The sequence below is a fragment of the Typopeltis vanoorti genome, chromosome 20 (genome assembly GCF_054136105.1).
Source record: "Typopeltis vanoorti isolate ZY-2024b chromosome 20, IOZ_Tvanoo_1.0, whole genome shotgun sequence".
NCBI lineage: Eukaryota > Metazoa > Arthropoda > Arachnida > Uropygi > Thelyphonidae > Typopeltis > Typopeltis vanoorti.
This window is the reverse complement of record NC_143568.1, coordinates 40,309,189-40,328,882: the sequence shown is the minus strand read 5'-3', so window position 1 is coordinate 40,328,882 and position 19,694 is coordinate 40,309,189. Positions and strand designations below refer to the sequence as shown.

Genomic DNA, 19,694 nt, shown 5'->3' with positions numbered 1-19,694 from the left:
GAGTGATCATAGGGTCTTGACTTAGGAGGTGGCTAAAGGAGTTGAATTTACAATTAAGACAGGGTACATGTGGAATTATCGGATTGGTAAGTATGACAAGCTTAGGAGTTTGATTGGTTCAGTGCCATGGCATGTAAAACTGCAAGGGCTGGATGTTGATAGCACATGGGAGGCGGTTAAGAAGTGTTTGCATGAGGCAATGGCTGACTGTATACCTAGATTCCGAATAATGAAACAAAAAAAGAAACAACTATGGAGGGAATTTAAGGAGAAAGGTGATCGGCAGGCACATGAACAGTATAAAGAGCAGGCCAGAAGGGTAACGAGTGTGGTAAGAAAAGCAAAAGAGGATTATGAAAGAACATTAGCCATGCAGGCTAAAGAGAATCCCAAACAATTTTTTCGATATGTGGCAAGTAAAAGAAAAAATGTATATAGCAGAATGATATTATAGAATGACGATGGTAGGGAGGTTAACCTAATCAGTTGATATAGTTGAATTACTGAGCGAGCACTTTGCAAGAGTATATCCTTATGCAGTGGCAGCACTATTTGTCCTTCTTTCCTCTTTCTGTTGTCAAACTACTGCTGAACAACCAAGTTAAGGACATTGCCAGCTCTTTCACATATTCCCATAACATATATGGTGATACCCCATTTAGTCCTGCAGCCTTATTAACATCAAGGTTATTTAATGTTTGAAACACTTCCCATTCTTGAACTACTACTTCTTATTCAACACTAGTCCTAACCATTAGTGAGCTATGGAAATTTTAACAAAGGGCTCGCATTGTCGATCAAAAAAAAGCCGTATTTCACACAAAAACGTTTATTAATACAGCTTGTGTACAAATGCCAATCAAAAAAGTATGAGGGGACAATCAACCTCTAAAGACTATCATTTCTAAACAAATCCTTCATGATCTAAACATGAAATATTTGCAAACAATCATCTGTGTTAATTTATCTTACATAAGAAAAACATTTTTTAACTATCAATATAATAAGAATAAAATCTTTTATAATCACACATATGAAATAGTCTGCATTTTTTATGAACAAAATAAATTTCTTTTGTTGCAATAGAAGTTTTTATGACAAACAATCTATAAATAATAAATAAATATTATCTAATTGAAGTAGATTATATTTCTCTTTTGTTTTTATACTTCAAGTGATAATCAACAGTACCAATCAAGGGGCATTATTTTATAGTCCTATTTATTTATATGCGATTACCAAAAGTGAATTCTTATTTGTAAAATGGTAGTAACAGTAACTATAATATTTTATTTAATAAAATTACTTTGTTAGAACCGAATAAGAAACTCAAAGATTGGAATCAGAGAATTTCTTGCCAAATATAGTAAACTATAAAGTATCGGCGACCAATGGCATAAGCAAATGCAAATGACCCTAGCATGTAGTGCAATACCGGAAGTCTCACAGCAAAGTCGGTAAATTCTGATCGCTATTCTTAGGTATTTTCCATAATGTAAAAACACATTTCCTAGGAAATGTATGCTGTTATTACATTATGGTAGGGAGGTCACTGCCCAGACCGGTTTCAGCCTTTTTTGAGGCTTCATCAGTGAGTAGCTAGACCTAATACCGAAGTGTATAGTGAAAAGAACTTATATACTCTGCGAAGCGAGTTTCCAAACAGGTACAACCATTAAGTTACTTAAGTATAAAGAGCTAATAAGCTTCATTTCGGCAATGAAAACATTATTTAAATTAAGGGGATATTACCGACTTTGCTGCGAGACTTCCGGTATTGCACTACGTGCTAGGGTCACTTGCATTTGCTTACGCCAGTGGTTGCCGATACTTTATAGTTTACTATATTCGGCAAGAAACTCTCTGATTCCAATCTTTGAGTTTCTTATTCGGTTTTAAAACTATGTGGAATTTAATAATCCCCTTAATTTAAATAATGTTTTCATTGCCGAAATGAAGCTTATTAGCTCTTTATACTTAAGTTACTTTGTTAGGTTACCGTACGAGTTTTTCGCTAAATATATTTCAAAAAATTATGTTGTTTTTTTTTGAAAAAATAATAAAGTAAACAAGAGGCTCGCCAATTTGAGAACAATTTAACAAAGGGCTCGGGTGAGCCCCCACGAGCCCCTTATAGCTCACCACTGGTCCTAATTCTGTCTGAAATACACAACAAAATACTCACTGAACATTTCTAATACATCTTCAGCAGATGTAACCCATGCTCCAGCAAATAAAATAAGTTGGTCTTCCTTAGTCGACCCATTCTTCTACTAGCAACATAACTGTATAATTCCCTAGGGTTTTGTTTTAATGCTTCAGCCAATCTTCTTTCACCTCAATTTCTCCAACTCACTACACTTGTCACCTTCCTAGCCTATGTGTTGTACTCTTTATGCTCCTTATTCTTTATTTCTCCTCCATAATATTCTCTATCTTAGCAACTCCTGCACAATTCCATGATTAATTCATTGTCCCCTCTTTATTTAACCTCATAAATATAATCTGAAACTTCCATAACTAATTTCAGACCATGTCCCAAGCATTACTGATTTTTCTTCCCTTCAGATGACCAAACTCCTGCTCATCACCAATCTTAATTTATGACATTATTGGATGTCATAAATTAGATGACATTATTAAATCCAACACTCATGTCCCATGTGTTACTTCAACTACATGCTGCACAAGGTAGATGTGACTAAGTAGCTCAAGAAATTCAATCTCCTTACTCACACGCTATTTCCTGATTCCAACCATTGCTTCCATAGTTAAATCACCCATTATTATCATCCTGCTGCCTCATCTACCTAAGCATTTTAGAATCATCTCTCTTTACATTTCTTATAATGACATTCCAATAAATATCTGAAATTCATGCTCATATCAACCTCACATCACATGGCCTCAAAGCGATTATGACTACTGTTTTCTTTAAGTTACACATGGAGGGGACACAACTCTTCTCAAATCAGTAATATCCAACTTCCTCTTATATTTTCTGTAATAAATTTAGTTTAATCCTTTATCCAAAGGATAAACCAAGGGATGTACCACCTTACCTCAGTCTTGAAGATATTTTCAGGTGCAAACTGTTTGCTTGCACTTGGATAAAGGATTAAACTAAATTTATTATAGTCTAACCAAGTGCAAAATAAACTTCCAACATTATATTTTCTGTCTTTTTGAAAAATACTATAACCATTATATACTATTCCTGTGAATACATCATTCTCCATTAAGCACATCCACAGACAGCAATGCATTGTGGACTGACTAAGTATATCAAGGCCACAAACTCTGCATCTTTATTCCTGATACTTGATGCACTAGTATTTAAGCATAGTAGCTTCCCCCTGGTTCCTCTATCCTTGCAACAATTCTCCATCCCATTCAAGTCCTTTGACTCTGTTGATTCCATTGAGGCCATCCCTTGTCTTCCTTTATCATTTAGATCATACCAATTTTGGTAGCTTACACTCAAAGTCTGGCAATACAGTTTTTGTTTCCCTGACTGTTAATGAGAGAAGACCTTGTAGCCAATCTAACTAGCTTCACATTGCCACTCTCACTGAAGTGCAGACCATCAGCAGCAAACAGCTTTCTCCTACCTTTGAATTTACCTCATAAATCCACATACTCAAGACCTCTCTCCCTGCACAATTCTAGCTATCATGCCATTCATAATCACTGCTCTTTTCCTCAGCTCCCTACTATCATACCTTGGCAATGCATGCACAATTCTGCCTCTCACACTTTTCAGCTTCACTGTCTCCAGCAATATTCACAAATCCTGAACTAATTCATTCACACTTCTTCACAAGTCATTTGTTCCTATCAACAGAGTCAACTTTTCTGCACTCCCTCTCTACTCCACAGTCTCAGTCAGGCTTCTTATCATTACTCATCCCAGACATACTATTGACACCTGCTCCATTTTCACAGCTTTGACTAAAGAGTCCCCATACAACACATGCATGAAATCATACCTCTTTGGCTCATCTATCAATGGCACCGTCCTTCTTACACTCCCAATCACTTGTCTACATATGCCTCAATTTATTCTTCAACCCTACCAGTTCTTTTTTAAAACAAGATCACTGCAAAAAAAAAAAAAAAAAAAAAAAAAATCATTAGCATTAATGTAACAGTGTTAATACAATGTAGAACAATGCAAATTAGGTGGTTATAATTAAAGTAAGACTGGACAAATAACTGATGAATAGATGTCATTTTTAGCTTTCTTTTGTGATATCTTTATTATAATTAAATTCTTGACCTGTACCCTCAAAGGATGTACAGGTATACTAATTTAGACTACAAAAATTAGCCATATTTTCTTTAAAAACAAACAAACAAATATAAATTGAACATTTTAGCATGCTCTTCAAATAATTGAAGCTCCAGACTTAGGCTATATTAAATAGTCTATTTAATATAGCCTAATGTTTTGCAAACACTAAATTTTTCCAATTTAGTGTTTTATTTTATTTTTATTTTATTTAAGCCTATAGTGCATTACACTGCGAGTTTAAAAATCAAACTGTTCATTTACACCCAAATATAGTTTTTAAACAGAAAATCATGCATAAAAATTGGAATCACATTTCAACAGCTTTTATCTGAATCCTTATAATAATATGTAATTCTTATTATCTTAAAGTAAACCTTGATATGATAAATTCAACTTCCCTCCCCCCCCCCCCAACTTACACCTTAAATGGACTGGGTTACTTACTCTTGGAAAGGGTATTCCTGTTTTGGTGTTTTCAAATGCTTGAAGCAAACGATTGCCAAGATCATGAGCCAGAAGAAGAAGGCCATTGTTATAACCATCTGGTAGGAGATCTCCAAATGGCTGGTTGTGATCTGTCATTAACAAATGAGCAGAAAGAAGTGACCCAAGAATTCTGAAGAGAGAGAGGACAAGATATGTTAATTTAATATAAGCGCACATCCTTATATAATGTTGCACTTCTGAAGAAAGAGTGAGAATATGTGATACTGTAACAAGAGAAAAAGAGTATCTAGAATATCATGACATGATCAAAACCTTTCATTAAAAAAATTTTGATTTTTTTTCAATTTTAAAACATTTACAAATTAAAAATTGCCAATAGCAGGGATATAGTTTTACACTAGGCAATAAAATCCATTTACAACCTAAATCAACCACCCCTTATGGCAAGATTCAAATATATAGCACTATACACTAAAACAGTATAGTAACTAAAAAAAAAAACATTTTCAAAACTTTTTTTTTGTTGTTTAAATACAATATTGCTGGCATGCCACCAATGCATGGATGAACGAAGGCAGAAAACACCAGGTTGTCAAGCGATTTGAATTTGCAAGATTTTATTCAGAACAGTGTGTGTGAAATGCATTCATCAAGAAAATTAAAGCATACTTGGAAGGAAATTGAATCTAGAGAGAGAGATTGTGTATTAAGTATTTCAAAAGTGAGTATCTGCTAGTTGACGAGAATACAACAAATATTAGTAGAGATAGCATACAGTACCAACGATAGGATGGAAAATGATGTTATTAATTTCAAATGTGTGGCCATGGAAATAGAGAACATAATGGACATTAATAAAGAATTTCCATGCTTGAATGTTATCCTTCATAGGACAAAGCATGAAATTGAAAAACTGCAGAAGCAGAAGAGATTAGCAGGGCTAAAAAGAAAAAGAAGCAGGTGGTCCGAAGGAATAATAAAGATCAAACAAACAAACAAGAAAAACAAATTAAGGAGAAAATTATGTACGAACACTTGATCAGGGAGAACTTAATGAAAGTGTAAAAAAAATCATGTTTTCCAGATGCAAAAATTCATGATATAGCAACCTAGATGCAAAAAGTTAAGTGGAAGGAAATTATTGTCTTGGTTGGTACAAGTGATTTGAGAGGCAAGAAGTATTCTATGAGGGAGGATATAAAGGAGTTGTTAGAAGAGAAAAAACTGAAGAGCAAAAAGGTGAAGATTATAAGTATCCAACCATGCTATGATAGAGGTGAACTGAGCAGGAAGGCATTGATAGACAATAAGTCTATGCGTAGATTGTGCAAGAGGAATGATGTAGGATTTGTGGATCTGTGTTGGTATTTGAAAGAAGTCTGCATTTCAAAGAAGAATTTGTACAATGCTGATGGACTGCATCTAAAAGGGTGGCCTGAAAAGTTCTCGGCCTAACAATGAAAGAAAGAATTTATAATAATTGAAAAATAAATAAGAAATAAAAATAATTTCAAAATTATTTTTATTTTTCAACATAATCTCCATTAAGACTAATACATTTATTCCAGCAATGCTCCAGCGCCATTAACCCATCCCTGTAGTGGTTCTCAGTAAGCTCTGCAAAATACCCCTCTGCAAAATATAATCACCTCTTCATTCAAAGAAAAATGTTGACCACAGAGGAAGAATTTTACTGTTAAGAAGAGATAGAAGCCAGAGGGAGCAAATCTGGAGAATAGGGTGGATGTTCCAACAATATATAGTGCAGATCCCTTAACTGTTGGCAGGTGCATTGTCCTGATGAAAGATGATTTTTTTTTCTTCTGGAAACCAGGTCCTTTCTCATGAATTTTTTTATTTAGTCTGGTTAAAAGATCGGAATAATGTTCCCCGGTTATTGTTTTACCCTTTTCAAGATAATTAATAAACATCCCAAAACACCGGTGCCATGACCTTTCCTGCTGATGGAACCGACTGGCTTCTTTGGCGCTGAACAATTGGCTTCTGCCCACTGTTCTGACTGCTGTTTGGATTCTGGTGCATAATGGTTTATTGAAGTCTCATCTATATTAAAAAATCAATGCACAAAATCAGTTTTATTCTTGTTAAAATGCCCCGAGCACTGTTCAGAGATTTTCATGGAAGTGCATTTTTGATCTGCTGTGAACAAGAGTGGCACCCATCTTGAGCAAAGCTTTTTCATATGCAATTCTTCATGCAAAATATATCCTGCACATCCTTTTGAAATGCCTAGTCGCAGCAATTTCATGCACTTTGACTCGCCAGTCATCCAATACCATATCGTGCACCTGATGAATGATTTCTGGTGTTGTTACACTTTTTGGATGTCCTCCCTGTGGATCATCTTCAAGGCTGGTGTGGCCACGTTTAAACTCAACAGCCCATTTCTTAATTATCGAAAACGAAGGAGAAGAGTGCCCATAAACCTTTATGAACTTCGAATGAATTTCTTTTAGAGTTAAATCTTCTTTTACAAAGAATTTTATAACCACATGATACTCAATTTTATCCATTTCAAGGGATACAGACCACACTTTTGCTTCAGACAGCTGTATAAAACAAACTACTTGATAGAATGACTTGCAATTTCACACGGATGCTTATGACAGACGTACCAACTTAGAAAAAAAAAATCTTGCCAATAGTATTGCCATCTATGGTCAAAGCCAAGAACTTTTCAGACGACCCTCGTAAATGGTTTTGGTGTTTGGTGTATAGAGAGAGCATGCTGAAGTACAAACTCAGGAAAACTTAAGCAATTAGGATGAAAGCAGGAGAGTTTGCGTGAAGGCACCCATGAAGCAAGTGAGTGTGTGAATGACCAAGTGCAGAATCTAATTTCTCCAGCACAAATATTGAATAGGGTAGTCGATTCAGGAAGTAGAGGTAGGTGGGAGCCTAAAGGGATGTGCAGTTTCTATAAACTAATGCCAGAAGTATAAGGAGGGAGGAGTGTTTGGATTTGGTTAGTGCATCCTTGCCAAAAGTTATAGGTATTAGTGATTGGCTAACAGCAGATGATGTAGTTACAGGGATAGAATGTGAAAGGCTTAGTATTTTCAGGGAAGATACAGAAGATAGAATGGGGAGGCAGAGAGTACTGCTGATGATAGCATATGAACTGCAGCCAAAAAGAATAGGATATAGGTGGGAAGGTGGCTGTCCATTTGAAGAAGTCTGGTGTGAGATTAAGGCCAGTAAGATAAAATATACAGTTGGTTGTTGCTATAGGCCAGGGAATTCTACAGATGTGGACGACATGCATTGCAAAATTAATATAATGAATGCAGGTCGAGTGATGATTATGGTGGACTTCAACTATGGAGATATAGACTGGAAAGAAGAAAGATCACGGAGCAAGAAGGAAATAAAATTTATATATCTACTAAGAGATAATTACTTAAGGCAGCATGTGATGGAGAGGACTAGGAGACTATTGAACCTAGTCATGGGATAAGAAGAGCTATCCATAACTAAGGTGACCACAATGCCTCCAATTGGTGAAAGTGACCATGCGGTCTTGACTTGGAAGATAATAAAACATGAAGAATATTCTGGCAAGAAGGGATATATGTGAAACTATAAGGTAGATGATTATGACAAACTTAGGAAAAAGCCTAAATCTGTGCCATGGCATAAAACGCTACAGTATAAGAATGTTAGTAGTGCATGAGATATAGTTAAGGGTCATCAAGAGCAGTGCTTCCCATACGTCTGGATGTCAGGGCCCCTTTTGGAAAAATTAAAATATTTCACGGCTCCCCCTCGAAAAAAAATCATAATATAGACATATATTATTTTAATATTTATTGTATTTATATTCAATACAAAACATATACAGCGAATATTGCAAAAATCAAATGCAAATATTACATTGTTAGCATCTTACATACATATTTGACATGGCACATTATATCATTTTTATATAGATATATTGTTATTGTACATTTGCAGTACAAGCACATGAAACGTAAAACGATCAGTAATTAAGAAAGAATTAAAAACAAAAAAGAAGTTTAATAATTTAATATGATGGATGTGTTTCAATACTGCTACACCAATAACAGTTGAAATATTTGAAACTGCAATTCTTAGATTTCTGCTTTGAAATGAAACTTAAATGAATAAGCATATATTTATTAATATTCATTAAGCGCCGAAATACGCAGGAAGCAAAATTTGTGAACTCGCACCAATGTGTGATTCTTTTTCCGTTAAAATATAAAAAAAATAACAGAAAAGAAATAATAAAAATTAAATACATTTCTTTTAAGATAAAAAAAAATCTACTTAGTCTTAAAACATTTTCAATTTGTTTTCATTATTTCACGGCCCCCCCTCAACAAAACCTATGGCCCCAAGGGGGCTGCGGCCCACAGTTTGGGAAGCGCTGATCTAGAGTAAGCAATATTAAGTTGTATACCTGAGGTAAGGAGTGTTAATCAGATAGGAGTTAGATGGATGAGTAAGGATGCAAAATGATGCAGAGATAAGAATGTTGTTATTCCTCTTTGTAAGGCCTTGATATGCCCACATCTGGATTATTGTGCTTAAGTCTGATCTCCTGGGTTTCTTGGTAATGAGGAAGCAGTAGAGAGGCAGATGACCAAGATGGTGTTACACCTGATATCTTAAGAATGTAGAATTCTCAGCTATCATGGTGTAACATGAAGAATAAATAAATTAAAAACCCTGCATAAAAGATAATAGATGAATTAATTAAAAGAAAAAGAAATATTCTTGCATCCAATAAAATATATAAAATATAAAGGTGTTTGTTGAACTAACTAACAAAAAGAAAAGAATATATTAATGTTGTAATATGATATAAAAGAGAAAATTTAACTAAATAAGACAGAAAAGGATTAGTCATAAGAGATGGTATGTGAGAGGCTAGAGATTAAAATATTAAGTAAGTTCATAGAGAAATTTTGGAAAAGGGATTAAGTTAGAGGCTAGCAAAAGAAAAACAACAGACTATCACTCAGGGCCGATTCCCGGATTAAGACATTGTTACGGGCTTGCCGACCAAGGGACGTTTAGCAGAAAAACGCCACCCTAATTGGTTGGTGAAGTAAAATCAAGTAGGGGCGGAGAAAAGAAGTTATAGAAAGTGCCGTTAGGAGAGCAAGTATAAAAGGGTTGGAACCCCCCCCCCCCCACACACACAAGGGACTTTTAGGCTTTTTGAGACCTTTTTTGGCCTTTGGTTTTTGGTTCTGTTCCAGGAGAGTTCTTCGCGAGCTCCTTCGTATGGGTTTCACGGTGTTTTCCTGAGTGGTGAGATTGGAGTTATATCTCCGTCGTCACAACACGGAAACAAAAGTGAGCGGAATTTCGGTTCCATATTTCCTATGTAAGAAGCGAAGAATGCCATATAGTTGAGGAAAAGAAAGCATATTCTTTGTGTTTCAACTTCATTGACAACCACGAAAAAGGGAAAGCTGTAAAGAAATCGATATCCACGTTGCGAGTTGCACAGCCGTTATTTAGACGATTCAAAGTGTGTCCTGAATAACAAAAGGAAAAGACTGCGTAGGCATAGTTCAATTCAAAAGGGAACATAGGAGAAGCAGATTATCAGAGAGGTTATACCAGGATACTTCAATCAGAAAAGGATAGAGGCCCATATGGAAAACTCAGGAAAGAAAGGTAATGTAAATTATATCTTGTGTTAACTAAGATTCGTCTGTATTAGTTATCATTATTCTAATACTGAACTGTTGAAGTTACCAAGAAAACAATACTAGGACTTTAGTATCTGACAGAATATATTGAAAGTAAGCTGGCTAGTGTTAATGTTATATGAGTAATTAAGTGTCCTGAGAATTTTGCATGTCTATTATATTGTATAAGAAAGTTTAAATGTCATAGTTATGTGTTAGTGCAGTAAATGGTTTAGTTAAGCTACTTAAGTTTGGATAGTTAAATAGTGTGAATTAATCTTATATGTCCATGTCATATGAAGTTATGTGTTGAATGTGTATGGTGGCATGATCGTAATACCCATTATAGGATCATAGCTTAATTATTTATGATAAGCTAATGTCAGTATTGTAAATATTTAGTATAGCATTGAATTGAGTAATAACTAAAATTTGAATTGTACCATGTTAAGGAATTTAATAAACCTTTTGTCCAATGATAAAACAGTTGTCTGAAATTGCTGTCCAATGCACCACTTGAAAAATTACGAACCTAATCACGCGGGAAATTAATGTGTTAAGAAATGAGATAAAGTGTCACGACTGCAACATAGTTACACTTTCTGATATATTTTAGTTCTTTCTCCTTGTTTTTGTATATAATATCTCAAACTGAATATCCCAAAAGGTGCAGTATAATACAAATATTAGGGGTACTAAGGGGACAAATAACTTAGGTATTAGTAAATTTTTTGGTGATATCTCGTGCATAGATAATAGTAAAACATAGATAAGAGGAAATTACTAGTTAGAATAAAAATCATAAATTGGGACACAACAATGGTGAGTGGTCTGTGGAATGTTCCTTATAAGGATAGATTGAGGGTGTGGGGATTGCAGAAGTTGACTGATAGGAGAAAAAGAAGGGATATGATAGAAACATTTAACTTGCTCAAAGGGTTTTATAGGATTGGTGCAGGGGAAATGTTTCAGCACTCGGCTAGAGGGACCAAAACAAGGGGGTTATCCCTGGAAGTTGACTGAAGTTGTGGTTAGTAGGGGTGTCAGGACTAGATTTTTTGCTTGGAGAGTTGTGAATGAGTAGGATGAGTTGCCAGAGTCAGTTGTGAGTGCTCTGTCGGTTAATGGGGTCAAGGGGAGATATGATATATTGGATCTCCTGCAATGAGTCTTTGGACTCCATTGAGGTGATGTACATTAATAATAATAATAGAACTTGCAAAAAATAAAAAAATAAATCTGTAAATTAAATCAGTTTCAATGTTTACTGAGATATGTTTAAGTGTTGGGATACCTCTCTAAAAACTTTGAGTGATCTACAAGATCACTCTAAATCTCATTGACCTTAAAGGATCACTACTAAATTCATTACTCCTGACCTGAATCACTCCAGGACAGGAAACTTAGCAGTGGTTCCACCCAGTGATTGGCAAAAACCTGCCACCAATTAGAGCCTCTCTCTCTTCTTCCCAGGAAACAATCAAACCCAATGATGAGCATTAATTAATGTCATCAGCAGAAGCCAAACCCAGAAGAGGTACCAAGGTTGAAGTAATGCAGAATTCATATATTTCCCATATACAAACAGTGAAAAAGTGTTATACCTGATTATCAAAGTACTATGGATTAGAGGAGTTGAGGAAAGTTAAAAAGTAAAAGTTGAGGAAAGAGATAAAATACTGCATGCCCCTTCCCCTACATGGGAACATGAGATGGGAATAGTTGTCAACACACAAGATGACAACTGTTCCCATCCTCTCAGAAAAAAGATAATCGTAGAAAGTTTTTTCCTTTGGTTATAAATTATATTAAAAATGCCAAGAAATTGTATTCTTGTTTCATTCTTTATCCAGGTGTAAGCAAACCAAGTTGCATGTGAAGTTTCTTCACAACTAAGCTACTTGTTCTGCATTACTTCAAACTTGGTATCTCTTCTGGGACTGGTTCCCACTGATACTGGTGTGGGTAGTGGTCCTTCCCATAATGCAAGCCATTATACCCAACCGAAAGGATGTGCACTTTGCATTATGGGATACTAACGCAATCAATGTGAAGTCATTAGCTTTCATATACAAGTAGCCTAATCATGAAGAGACTTCATGTACAGATTTGGTTTGCTTATACTTGGATAAAGAATTAAACAAGAATATAATTTCTTGGTATTTTTAATATAATTTAGAACCAAAGAAAAAACTTTCTACAATTAGCTACCTTTTTTCTGAGAGGATGAGAACAGTTGTCATCTTGTGTGTTGACAACTATTCCCATCTCATGTTCCCATGTAGGGGAAGGGGCATGCAGTATTTTATCTCTTTTATAGGGGTTGTAGCTACTAGCTTAAAAAAGTGCTTTAAAGGTATCCAAGTTCAGTACACAGGACTGTATCATTTGAACAAACAGCCTTGGATCTATGTGTAAGTATTTTGAGAATGACATACTGTTGAGATGGCATTATTGCTTGTGTAAGTACCCTCCAGTGTGAGGCCATACCCTATAAACAGAAAAGAATAATGAACTATTTGGGGCAGTTTGCCTAACTAGCAGCATGCCTAAAAAGGGACAGTTTTTAATTTCTTTATCTATGGTAAAGTGTATTTTTGGATACTAACGGTTTAAGCATATTGAAAACGTAATGAGTCTGTGTCATGAAATCAAAAAGCAAACACATCATCTACATAGTGTAGTCAAACTGTTGGTATAAATGTTGCTCTTTTGGGTGGCTAACTTTCTATAAATTTCACACAGAAAATTACTATGAGAGGCAGCAACAGCAGTCACATCTCTTAGTTTACCTATTTTTCCATCATCATCAAATTCTTGATATATACCCTCAAGGGGTGTACAGGATACGACAGTACTACATGAAAAATTTAATTCATAACTATCTTTCTATCTACAATTTTCCTCCAAATCAGCCTGTTACTTGTCAAGACGCCAACATTACCAGATCTTATATTTCTATCGTCTAAGGCACTTTGTACCGTATCAATCCACCGATATCTTGGTCTTCTTCTTCTGGGTCTTTTTCCTGCCAACCTGGCAGAGAACACTTGTTTTACTATTCTTTCCTCTCCCATTCTGCTTAAGTGATCATACCACTTGAGATTAGCTCTGCTAATGCATTCCTGGATACTGACAATGTCAAGTTCTTTCCTAATATCCTCATTTTTAATATGATATTGCCATTGATGCCATCTGTTCACGCCTCTAATCTTTATAGGACTCCCATATCTGCGGTCTCTAGTCTTTAGTCAAGTGTTTTACTTCTGACCCAGCGCTCAGATCCATAAGTTAAAATTGGTTTAAACACTGTATTGTATACAACTAATTTAGTGTTTTGACTAATTTCTCTCTTATTCCATATAAATTTATTCAGTTGACTTCCTACCATACCAGCTTTGTTGATTCTACTGTCTATTTCCATATTTAACTTACCATCTTCACTAAAAATTGTACCTAAGTAGCTGAAATGTTTTACTTGTTCTATAAGTTTGCCATTCACAATGCAGTTGATATTTTCAATGTTTCTGCCTATTTTCATTGTCTTTTTAATGCTGACTTTCATACCATATCTATTACAATAGTTATTCAAGCTAGTCTGGGAATCTTGCAGAGTTGTAGCAGATTTATTTAGAAGTATAACATCATTCGCATAAAGCAAAGATCAACACCTCCAATTTTGATATCAGGTTTAATACCACTTTCCTTTGTAATGTGATCCATTAGATAATGAATAACAGAGGAAATAATGTACATCCTTGTCTCACACCAGATTTAACATTAAACTATCTTCCTGTAATTCCTTCAGTTCTAACTGTTGACTTGCAATTCAAATAAAGACTAAGTATTGCTTGATATACTGCCCCATTGACACCATATAACTGTAGCGTATCGAATAGCTTCTCTCTTGGCACCTTGTCATATGCCTTTTCCAGATCGACAAAACTTAAATACAGATCTTTGTTATATTCCCATGCTTTCTCGACTATTTGTCGTAAAGGGAAGATCTGATCCTGACAGCCTCTATTTGGCCTGAATCCAGCTTTTTCTTTACCAAGCTTTTCTTCCACAATTCTTCTCAACCGTTTCTCAAGTATACTTGCATAGATCTTGCCAGGAACACTCAGTAGGGAAATACCTCTGTAATTCTCACATTCAGTTTTATTTCCCTTTTTATATATGGGTACTATTAGAGCTGTACTCCAATCATAGGGAATTCGTCCCTTTGTCCAGGCTTTCTGAACTATGCATGCAGCCACTGTAAGACTTTTATACCACCACACTTCAGCATTTCTGGCCGAATATCATCTACTCCTGCTGCCTTTCCACATTTCATGCCTTTTATGGCTTTTTCTACTTCAAGTATGGATATGTATTCCTGAGTGTATGCCTGTTGAGCGTTTTTTTTTACCACTGTGCTATCACTGCTTGTTTCATTTAGCAATTTTTCGAAGTAATTACTCCATACTTCAAGGATATCTTTTTCTCTTGTTTTCATGTCACCTTTATCATCTCTAACTCCTTTTACAGCACTCTTTCCTCCATTTCTAAGCTTCTTCAACAACCTCCAGAATATCTTACCACCTTCTTGATATTTATTTTCTATGTTCTTGCCAAAGTCCTCCCATGACTTTTGTTTAGCTAGTTTTACACAGTGTTTTGCTTTCTTACATTTGTCTCTGTATTTTCTAAGAGCAAAAGCTGACTTATTTGCCAGGAACTTTTGGTATGCTTTCTTCTTTTCCTTCACTGCCTCTTTAACTTCCTGTATCCACCATGGAGTTCTGATTTTTCTATCCTTGCAGACAACCTGACCACATGCCTCTCTGGCTGAATCAATCAGGGATTTCTCCAAGGCTTGCCACTGAATCTCCAAGGTTTGGTTCTTGTTCTGAAACTCTTTCATTTTTTCTTCAATAATCTTTGTATTTTAGTCTACAGTTCACATCTGAGAGATGCTCAACGTTTATTCGCTTTAAAACTTTCTTACGTGTTATTCTTTCCAATATGAAATTCAATTTTATCCTGCTCAAGACTAAATAGTGATCGCTTCCAATTTCAAATCCTCTGTACACTCTGGTGTCCTGCACCATGGAGAAAACATCACTATCAACAATAACATAGTCAATGAGACTTTTCTTATTCCTTGCCTCTTCTCTCCATGTGAATTTGTGCACATCTTTATGTTGGAACATTGTGTTAGTAATAACCAGCCCATGTCCTGAGTAGAAATCCAACAGATATATGCCATTATTATTAGCTTTGCTCTTTTCTCCAAATTTTCTCAAAATATTTTTGTATGTCTGACAATCATTTCCTACTCTGCTATTTAGATCCCCAACAAGGGCCAACTTTTCCTTTTTCATTGTGTCAGTTGCTTTTTCTAAAGCTTAAAAAAATTCCTCCACTTCTACCTTAGTAGAACCTTCTGTGGGACCATAGGCATAAATAAGTCTCATTGTCCAGTTCCCCATTCTCATATTTGTCCACATCACTCTACTTGAGACTGCCTGCCATGCAAGAAGATTAGCCTCATATTTAGTGTTGAATAGTATGGCTACTCCTTTTCCTTGATTGTTTCAAATGATGGTACAACATGATAGAATTTCACCTATTTTTCCTTTCCGTGAAAAATACCTGAATAAATGACAAATTTGAATAATTCACTCAAATATGTCAGAAGAGAAACATGGCTTGATAAGGTCAAGGATCTCTGTTACTAGTAAACATAGAAGTTATATAAAAATATCACAATCGTGATTTACTTGTTTGTATTTTATAGTATTATATACACTAAGTGTAAATATTGTTATATATTCCCAATCCCAGCTGACATGAAAAATGACAGAAAAACAGGAATTTGTTTTTTGTGAAGCAAAAGGAACAATATGTAATAAAGAAATATTACATGAAAACAAGTATAATGTCCCCCTAAAATAGGAATCATATTATATTTTAACTTTTCAAGTTGTATAAAGAGATCCATAACTTCATACTCTGGGACCAGAGATTTTGTGAGTGGGAAAAAGCAATATGAAATAAAGTGTGATGTGCAATATATTGCCTTCACTGGATTTCTAGTATTGGCTTTTTTTGTATGGTCATGCTGTGAATTTTTCAATGGGAAAATAAAGAGTTCCATTGATTTTCAATTTAAAAATCCACATCAGCACAATACAGAAAAGCCAATACCAGCAATGTGCACATCAAGAAGTACAGATGCACCTCTGCCCTGCATTTCTTGAAAACTAATCTAACTATTAAAAAACATCTGGCCTCCAGGGAGCAGCTCTGAAAGCTAACCCGACTATTTAAAGTTAGCAAAGTCAATAAATATATCACATTTTATTTCACATCACATTATAACTCAACCTGTATACGATTATGCTTATTTTAGAGGACATTATACTTGATTTTATGTAATTTCTTTATTATATAAGTGTGTGTGTGTGGCAACACCAGCCATGTGTAAATATATACCTGAATTTTATAAACAAGCTTCAATAATTAAGTTTTAATTACATGATATATAATTTGTTTTTCCAAGATTTGTTGGCATTTCTTAGTATAATTGGATGCCTAGTATTAATGGAACAACTATGTGGTTATGCAGTGGCAAAACAAAGAACTCCAAGATATATCAAAACAGTCAACCTGTTTATCTTAATATTGTAATCCTACAAGAGTACATAGGAATAATGTATACATATTATTCTATGTGTATTTATAGTAGTATTCCTATGTTGCACATTATATTAGCATGCAATAGTTGTACTAACAGAAGCCATGTTATCACTTGAGTTTGCTTTGGATTTCAATAATGGGCATGTGCATCAGTTGCGAGTTTTGGAATAAATGTCACCTAGAAATGTGAATGGCAGCCAGAGATATAAGAGAAGAGAGAAAGAACAAAACAAGATGAAAACTGCTGTGTTGACTTTATGATCTTGAAATGTTTTTATATGGATCTTTATCTAATTTCCAAGAAAGAAATGCAAAATTAATACAGACAGAGAATACAAGGTATCAAGCCTTATATGCTCAAAAATAAAGTAAGAAGCATATAAGAAGAATGAAAAAAATCTACAATAAGATTTTTTTTTCTTCTTGGAATTGCCTTTGAAACTGCTTATTTAAATGTTTTACTCCTATTATTTTCATTCTCATTTGTGGAAAGAAAGAAAGATGTTTTTCCATTAAACCTGCATACTAGAAGAAGATATGTTGAGGGCATAATAGTTAAGTGAGGTTAAAGTCAAGTGAAGTATTCAACTTTTATTTTGATCTAAAGAATGTGAGAGGATAAGACAGACTGAATGAATGAATAACTAGAAAAAGACAAAAAAAAATTAAAGGAAGATAAAAGGATGGTGAAATAAATGCTGCAAAGGAAGTTCCCATATGTCAAGTGAAAGCATATAACTTTTAGCTGGCAGTGTTCACTTTTTGTATAGCTTTCGAAGTCATCCTTCAGAAATGAATTTAAGTGTGGGAAATTTCAAGTAGGTTCTTACTTGAGTTTCAATCCAAGGTACACATTCTCTCACCAGATCATTTAATTCAGTTTGTCGAAAATTTCATGGTTCACTCTCAGTTTCAGGCTGTTAAAACTCTGTCATCAATTATAATATTATCAATTTTAAAACTGGATGAAACAAGTATAAAACAATTCTGTATAGGTGGATTACACTTGTTTCTTAATAGAAACTGAATATGCAATTAATGAATTTATATATAAAAGCACTTATTATTCATAAAATTTTCACCTAGGATGTTGCAAACATCTTCAGTATGAATACTGGAACAAAAAATGCAAAGATACATGACAGAGGAATTAAATAAAAGACATGAATCACCCAGTCATAGAAGTAGCATAGCCTCCTCCCTTTTTTTTTTTTTTTTTTTTTTTTGTGAATACTATCCACGAAAGGCAATAAACAAATGGCTCATTTAATGCATGAGTGGGTTAAAGCACATCAAGTTTCTTAATAAGCAGGGTGGTCTCACACTAAGCTACAAAAACACCTAAAGACTTGCACAAACATCCAAGCTAGGAATGTGAACCTAGAGCCTGTTTATTGGCGAGCAGATATGCTATCCACATGGCTAACCCATGAATTGAATTGTTAATGGAATATTATTAGCCACTCACTCAACAAAGTATCTATTACAGCAAAGTTTAATCATTGTTCGCAGACAATGTGCTCCTTCCCAATTAGTAGAGCAAATGGTCAATAATACAAGTGAAAAGTGCGAAAGCGCCTATGCCCAAACACAGGCATTATATAACAAGAACAGAAGGCTTGTGCTAGAACAATACAATATCTCCTCCTCCAAGTGAGATGCAAGAAGAGTTTGTCTGCTCTGGAGGGATATCTTTAACAATCCACCACCATCATACCTACCCAAATTAGTCCTTCCTTGTTTCAAAGTCCATTCCAGAAGCAGAACTGGAATGGACCTGTCCATTCCAGTTCAATTGTTAATGCTATGTTATTTTTATAATTACTACAATAAAGAGCCAAAAGGCTTTTTTTCGGCAACGTAAATTATTTAATTAAAGGGATAATAAATCCCTCATTATTTTAAAGCCGAATAAGAAACTCGAAGATCGAAATCTCAGAGTTTCAAGCCGAAGAGCGTTCGGCAAGTCCAAGCATAAGTCAACACCTGGTGGTACAACACTATGGCAACTCAGAGCAAGCCTCGATCACTGTCCTTAATATTTTCTCATAATGTAAAACGCAGCTCCTGGGAGATGCATTACTGTTTTACATTATGAGGGAAGGTACTACCCAGACCGGTCGACCTTTATTGAGGTCTCATCAGTGAGTAGGTAGACCTGGATAATACCAGGTTTTAGTGTACAGAGCTTACATACTTTACTATATGAATTGCCAGAAAGGTGTACCCATATATAATTACTGCAATAAAGAGCCAAAAGGCTTTTTTTTCGGTGACGTAAATTATTTAATTAAGGGGATAATAAATCCCTCATTATTTTAAAGCCAAATAAGAAACTCGAAGATCGAAATCTCAGAGTTTCAAGCCGAAGAACGTTCAGCAAGTCCAAGCGTAAGTCAACGCCTGGTGGTACAAGACTACGGCAACTCGGAGTAAAGGTGGAGCAAGCCTCGATCACTGTCCTTAATATTTTCTCATAATGTAAAATGCAGCTTCTAGGAGATGCATTACTGTTTTACATCTCCTCTTTCTGGGCAATTCGTATATAAAGTATGTAAGTTCTGTTCACTAAAACCTTGGTA

The 19,694-nt window shown here is 35.0% G+C and overlaps 1 protein-coding gene across 3 annotated transcripts in view; it reads right to left on the bottom strand.

Moving 5' to 3' along the window:
• LOC150095390 (ER degradation-enhancing alpha-mannosidase-like protein 1) overlaps positions 1-19,694 on the bottom strand; it is a 409,738-nt gene that overhangs the window by 330,821 nt on the left and 59,223 nt on the right. For all 3 annotated transcript variants that reach the window (XM_090410569.1, XM_090410568.1, XM_090410570.1), the window contains exon 4: positions 4,739-4,910. In XM_090410569.1, coding sequence (XP_090266695.1) covers positions 4,739-4,910 — 172 coding nt within the window. The remainder of the gene's footprint in view (positions 1-4,738; positions 4,911-19,694) is intronic.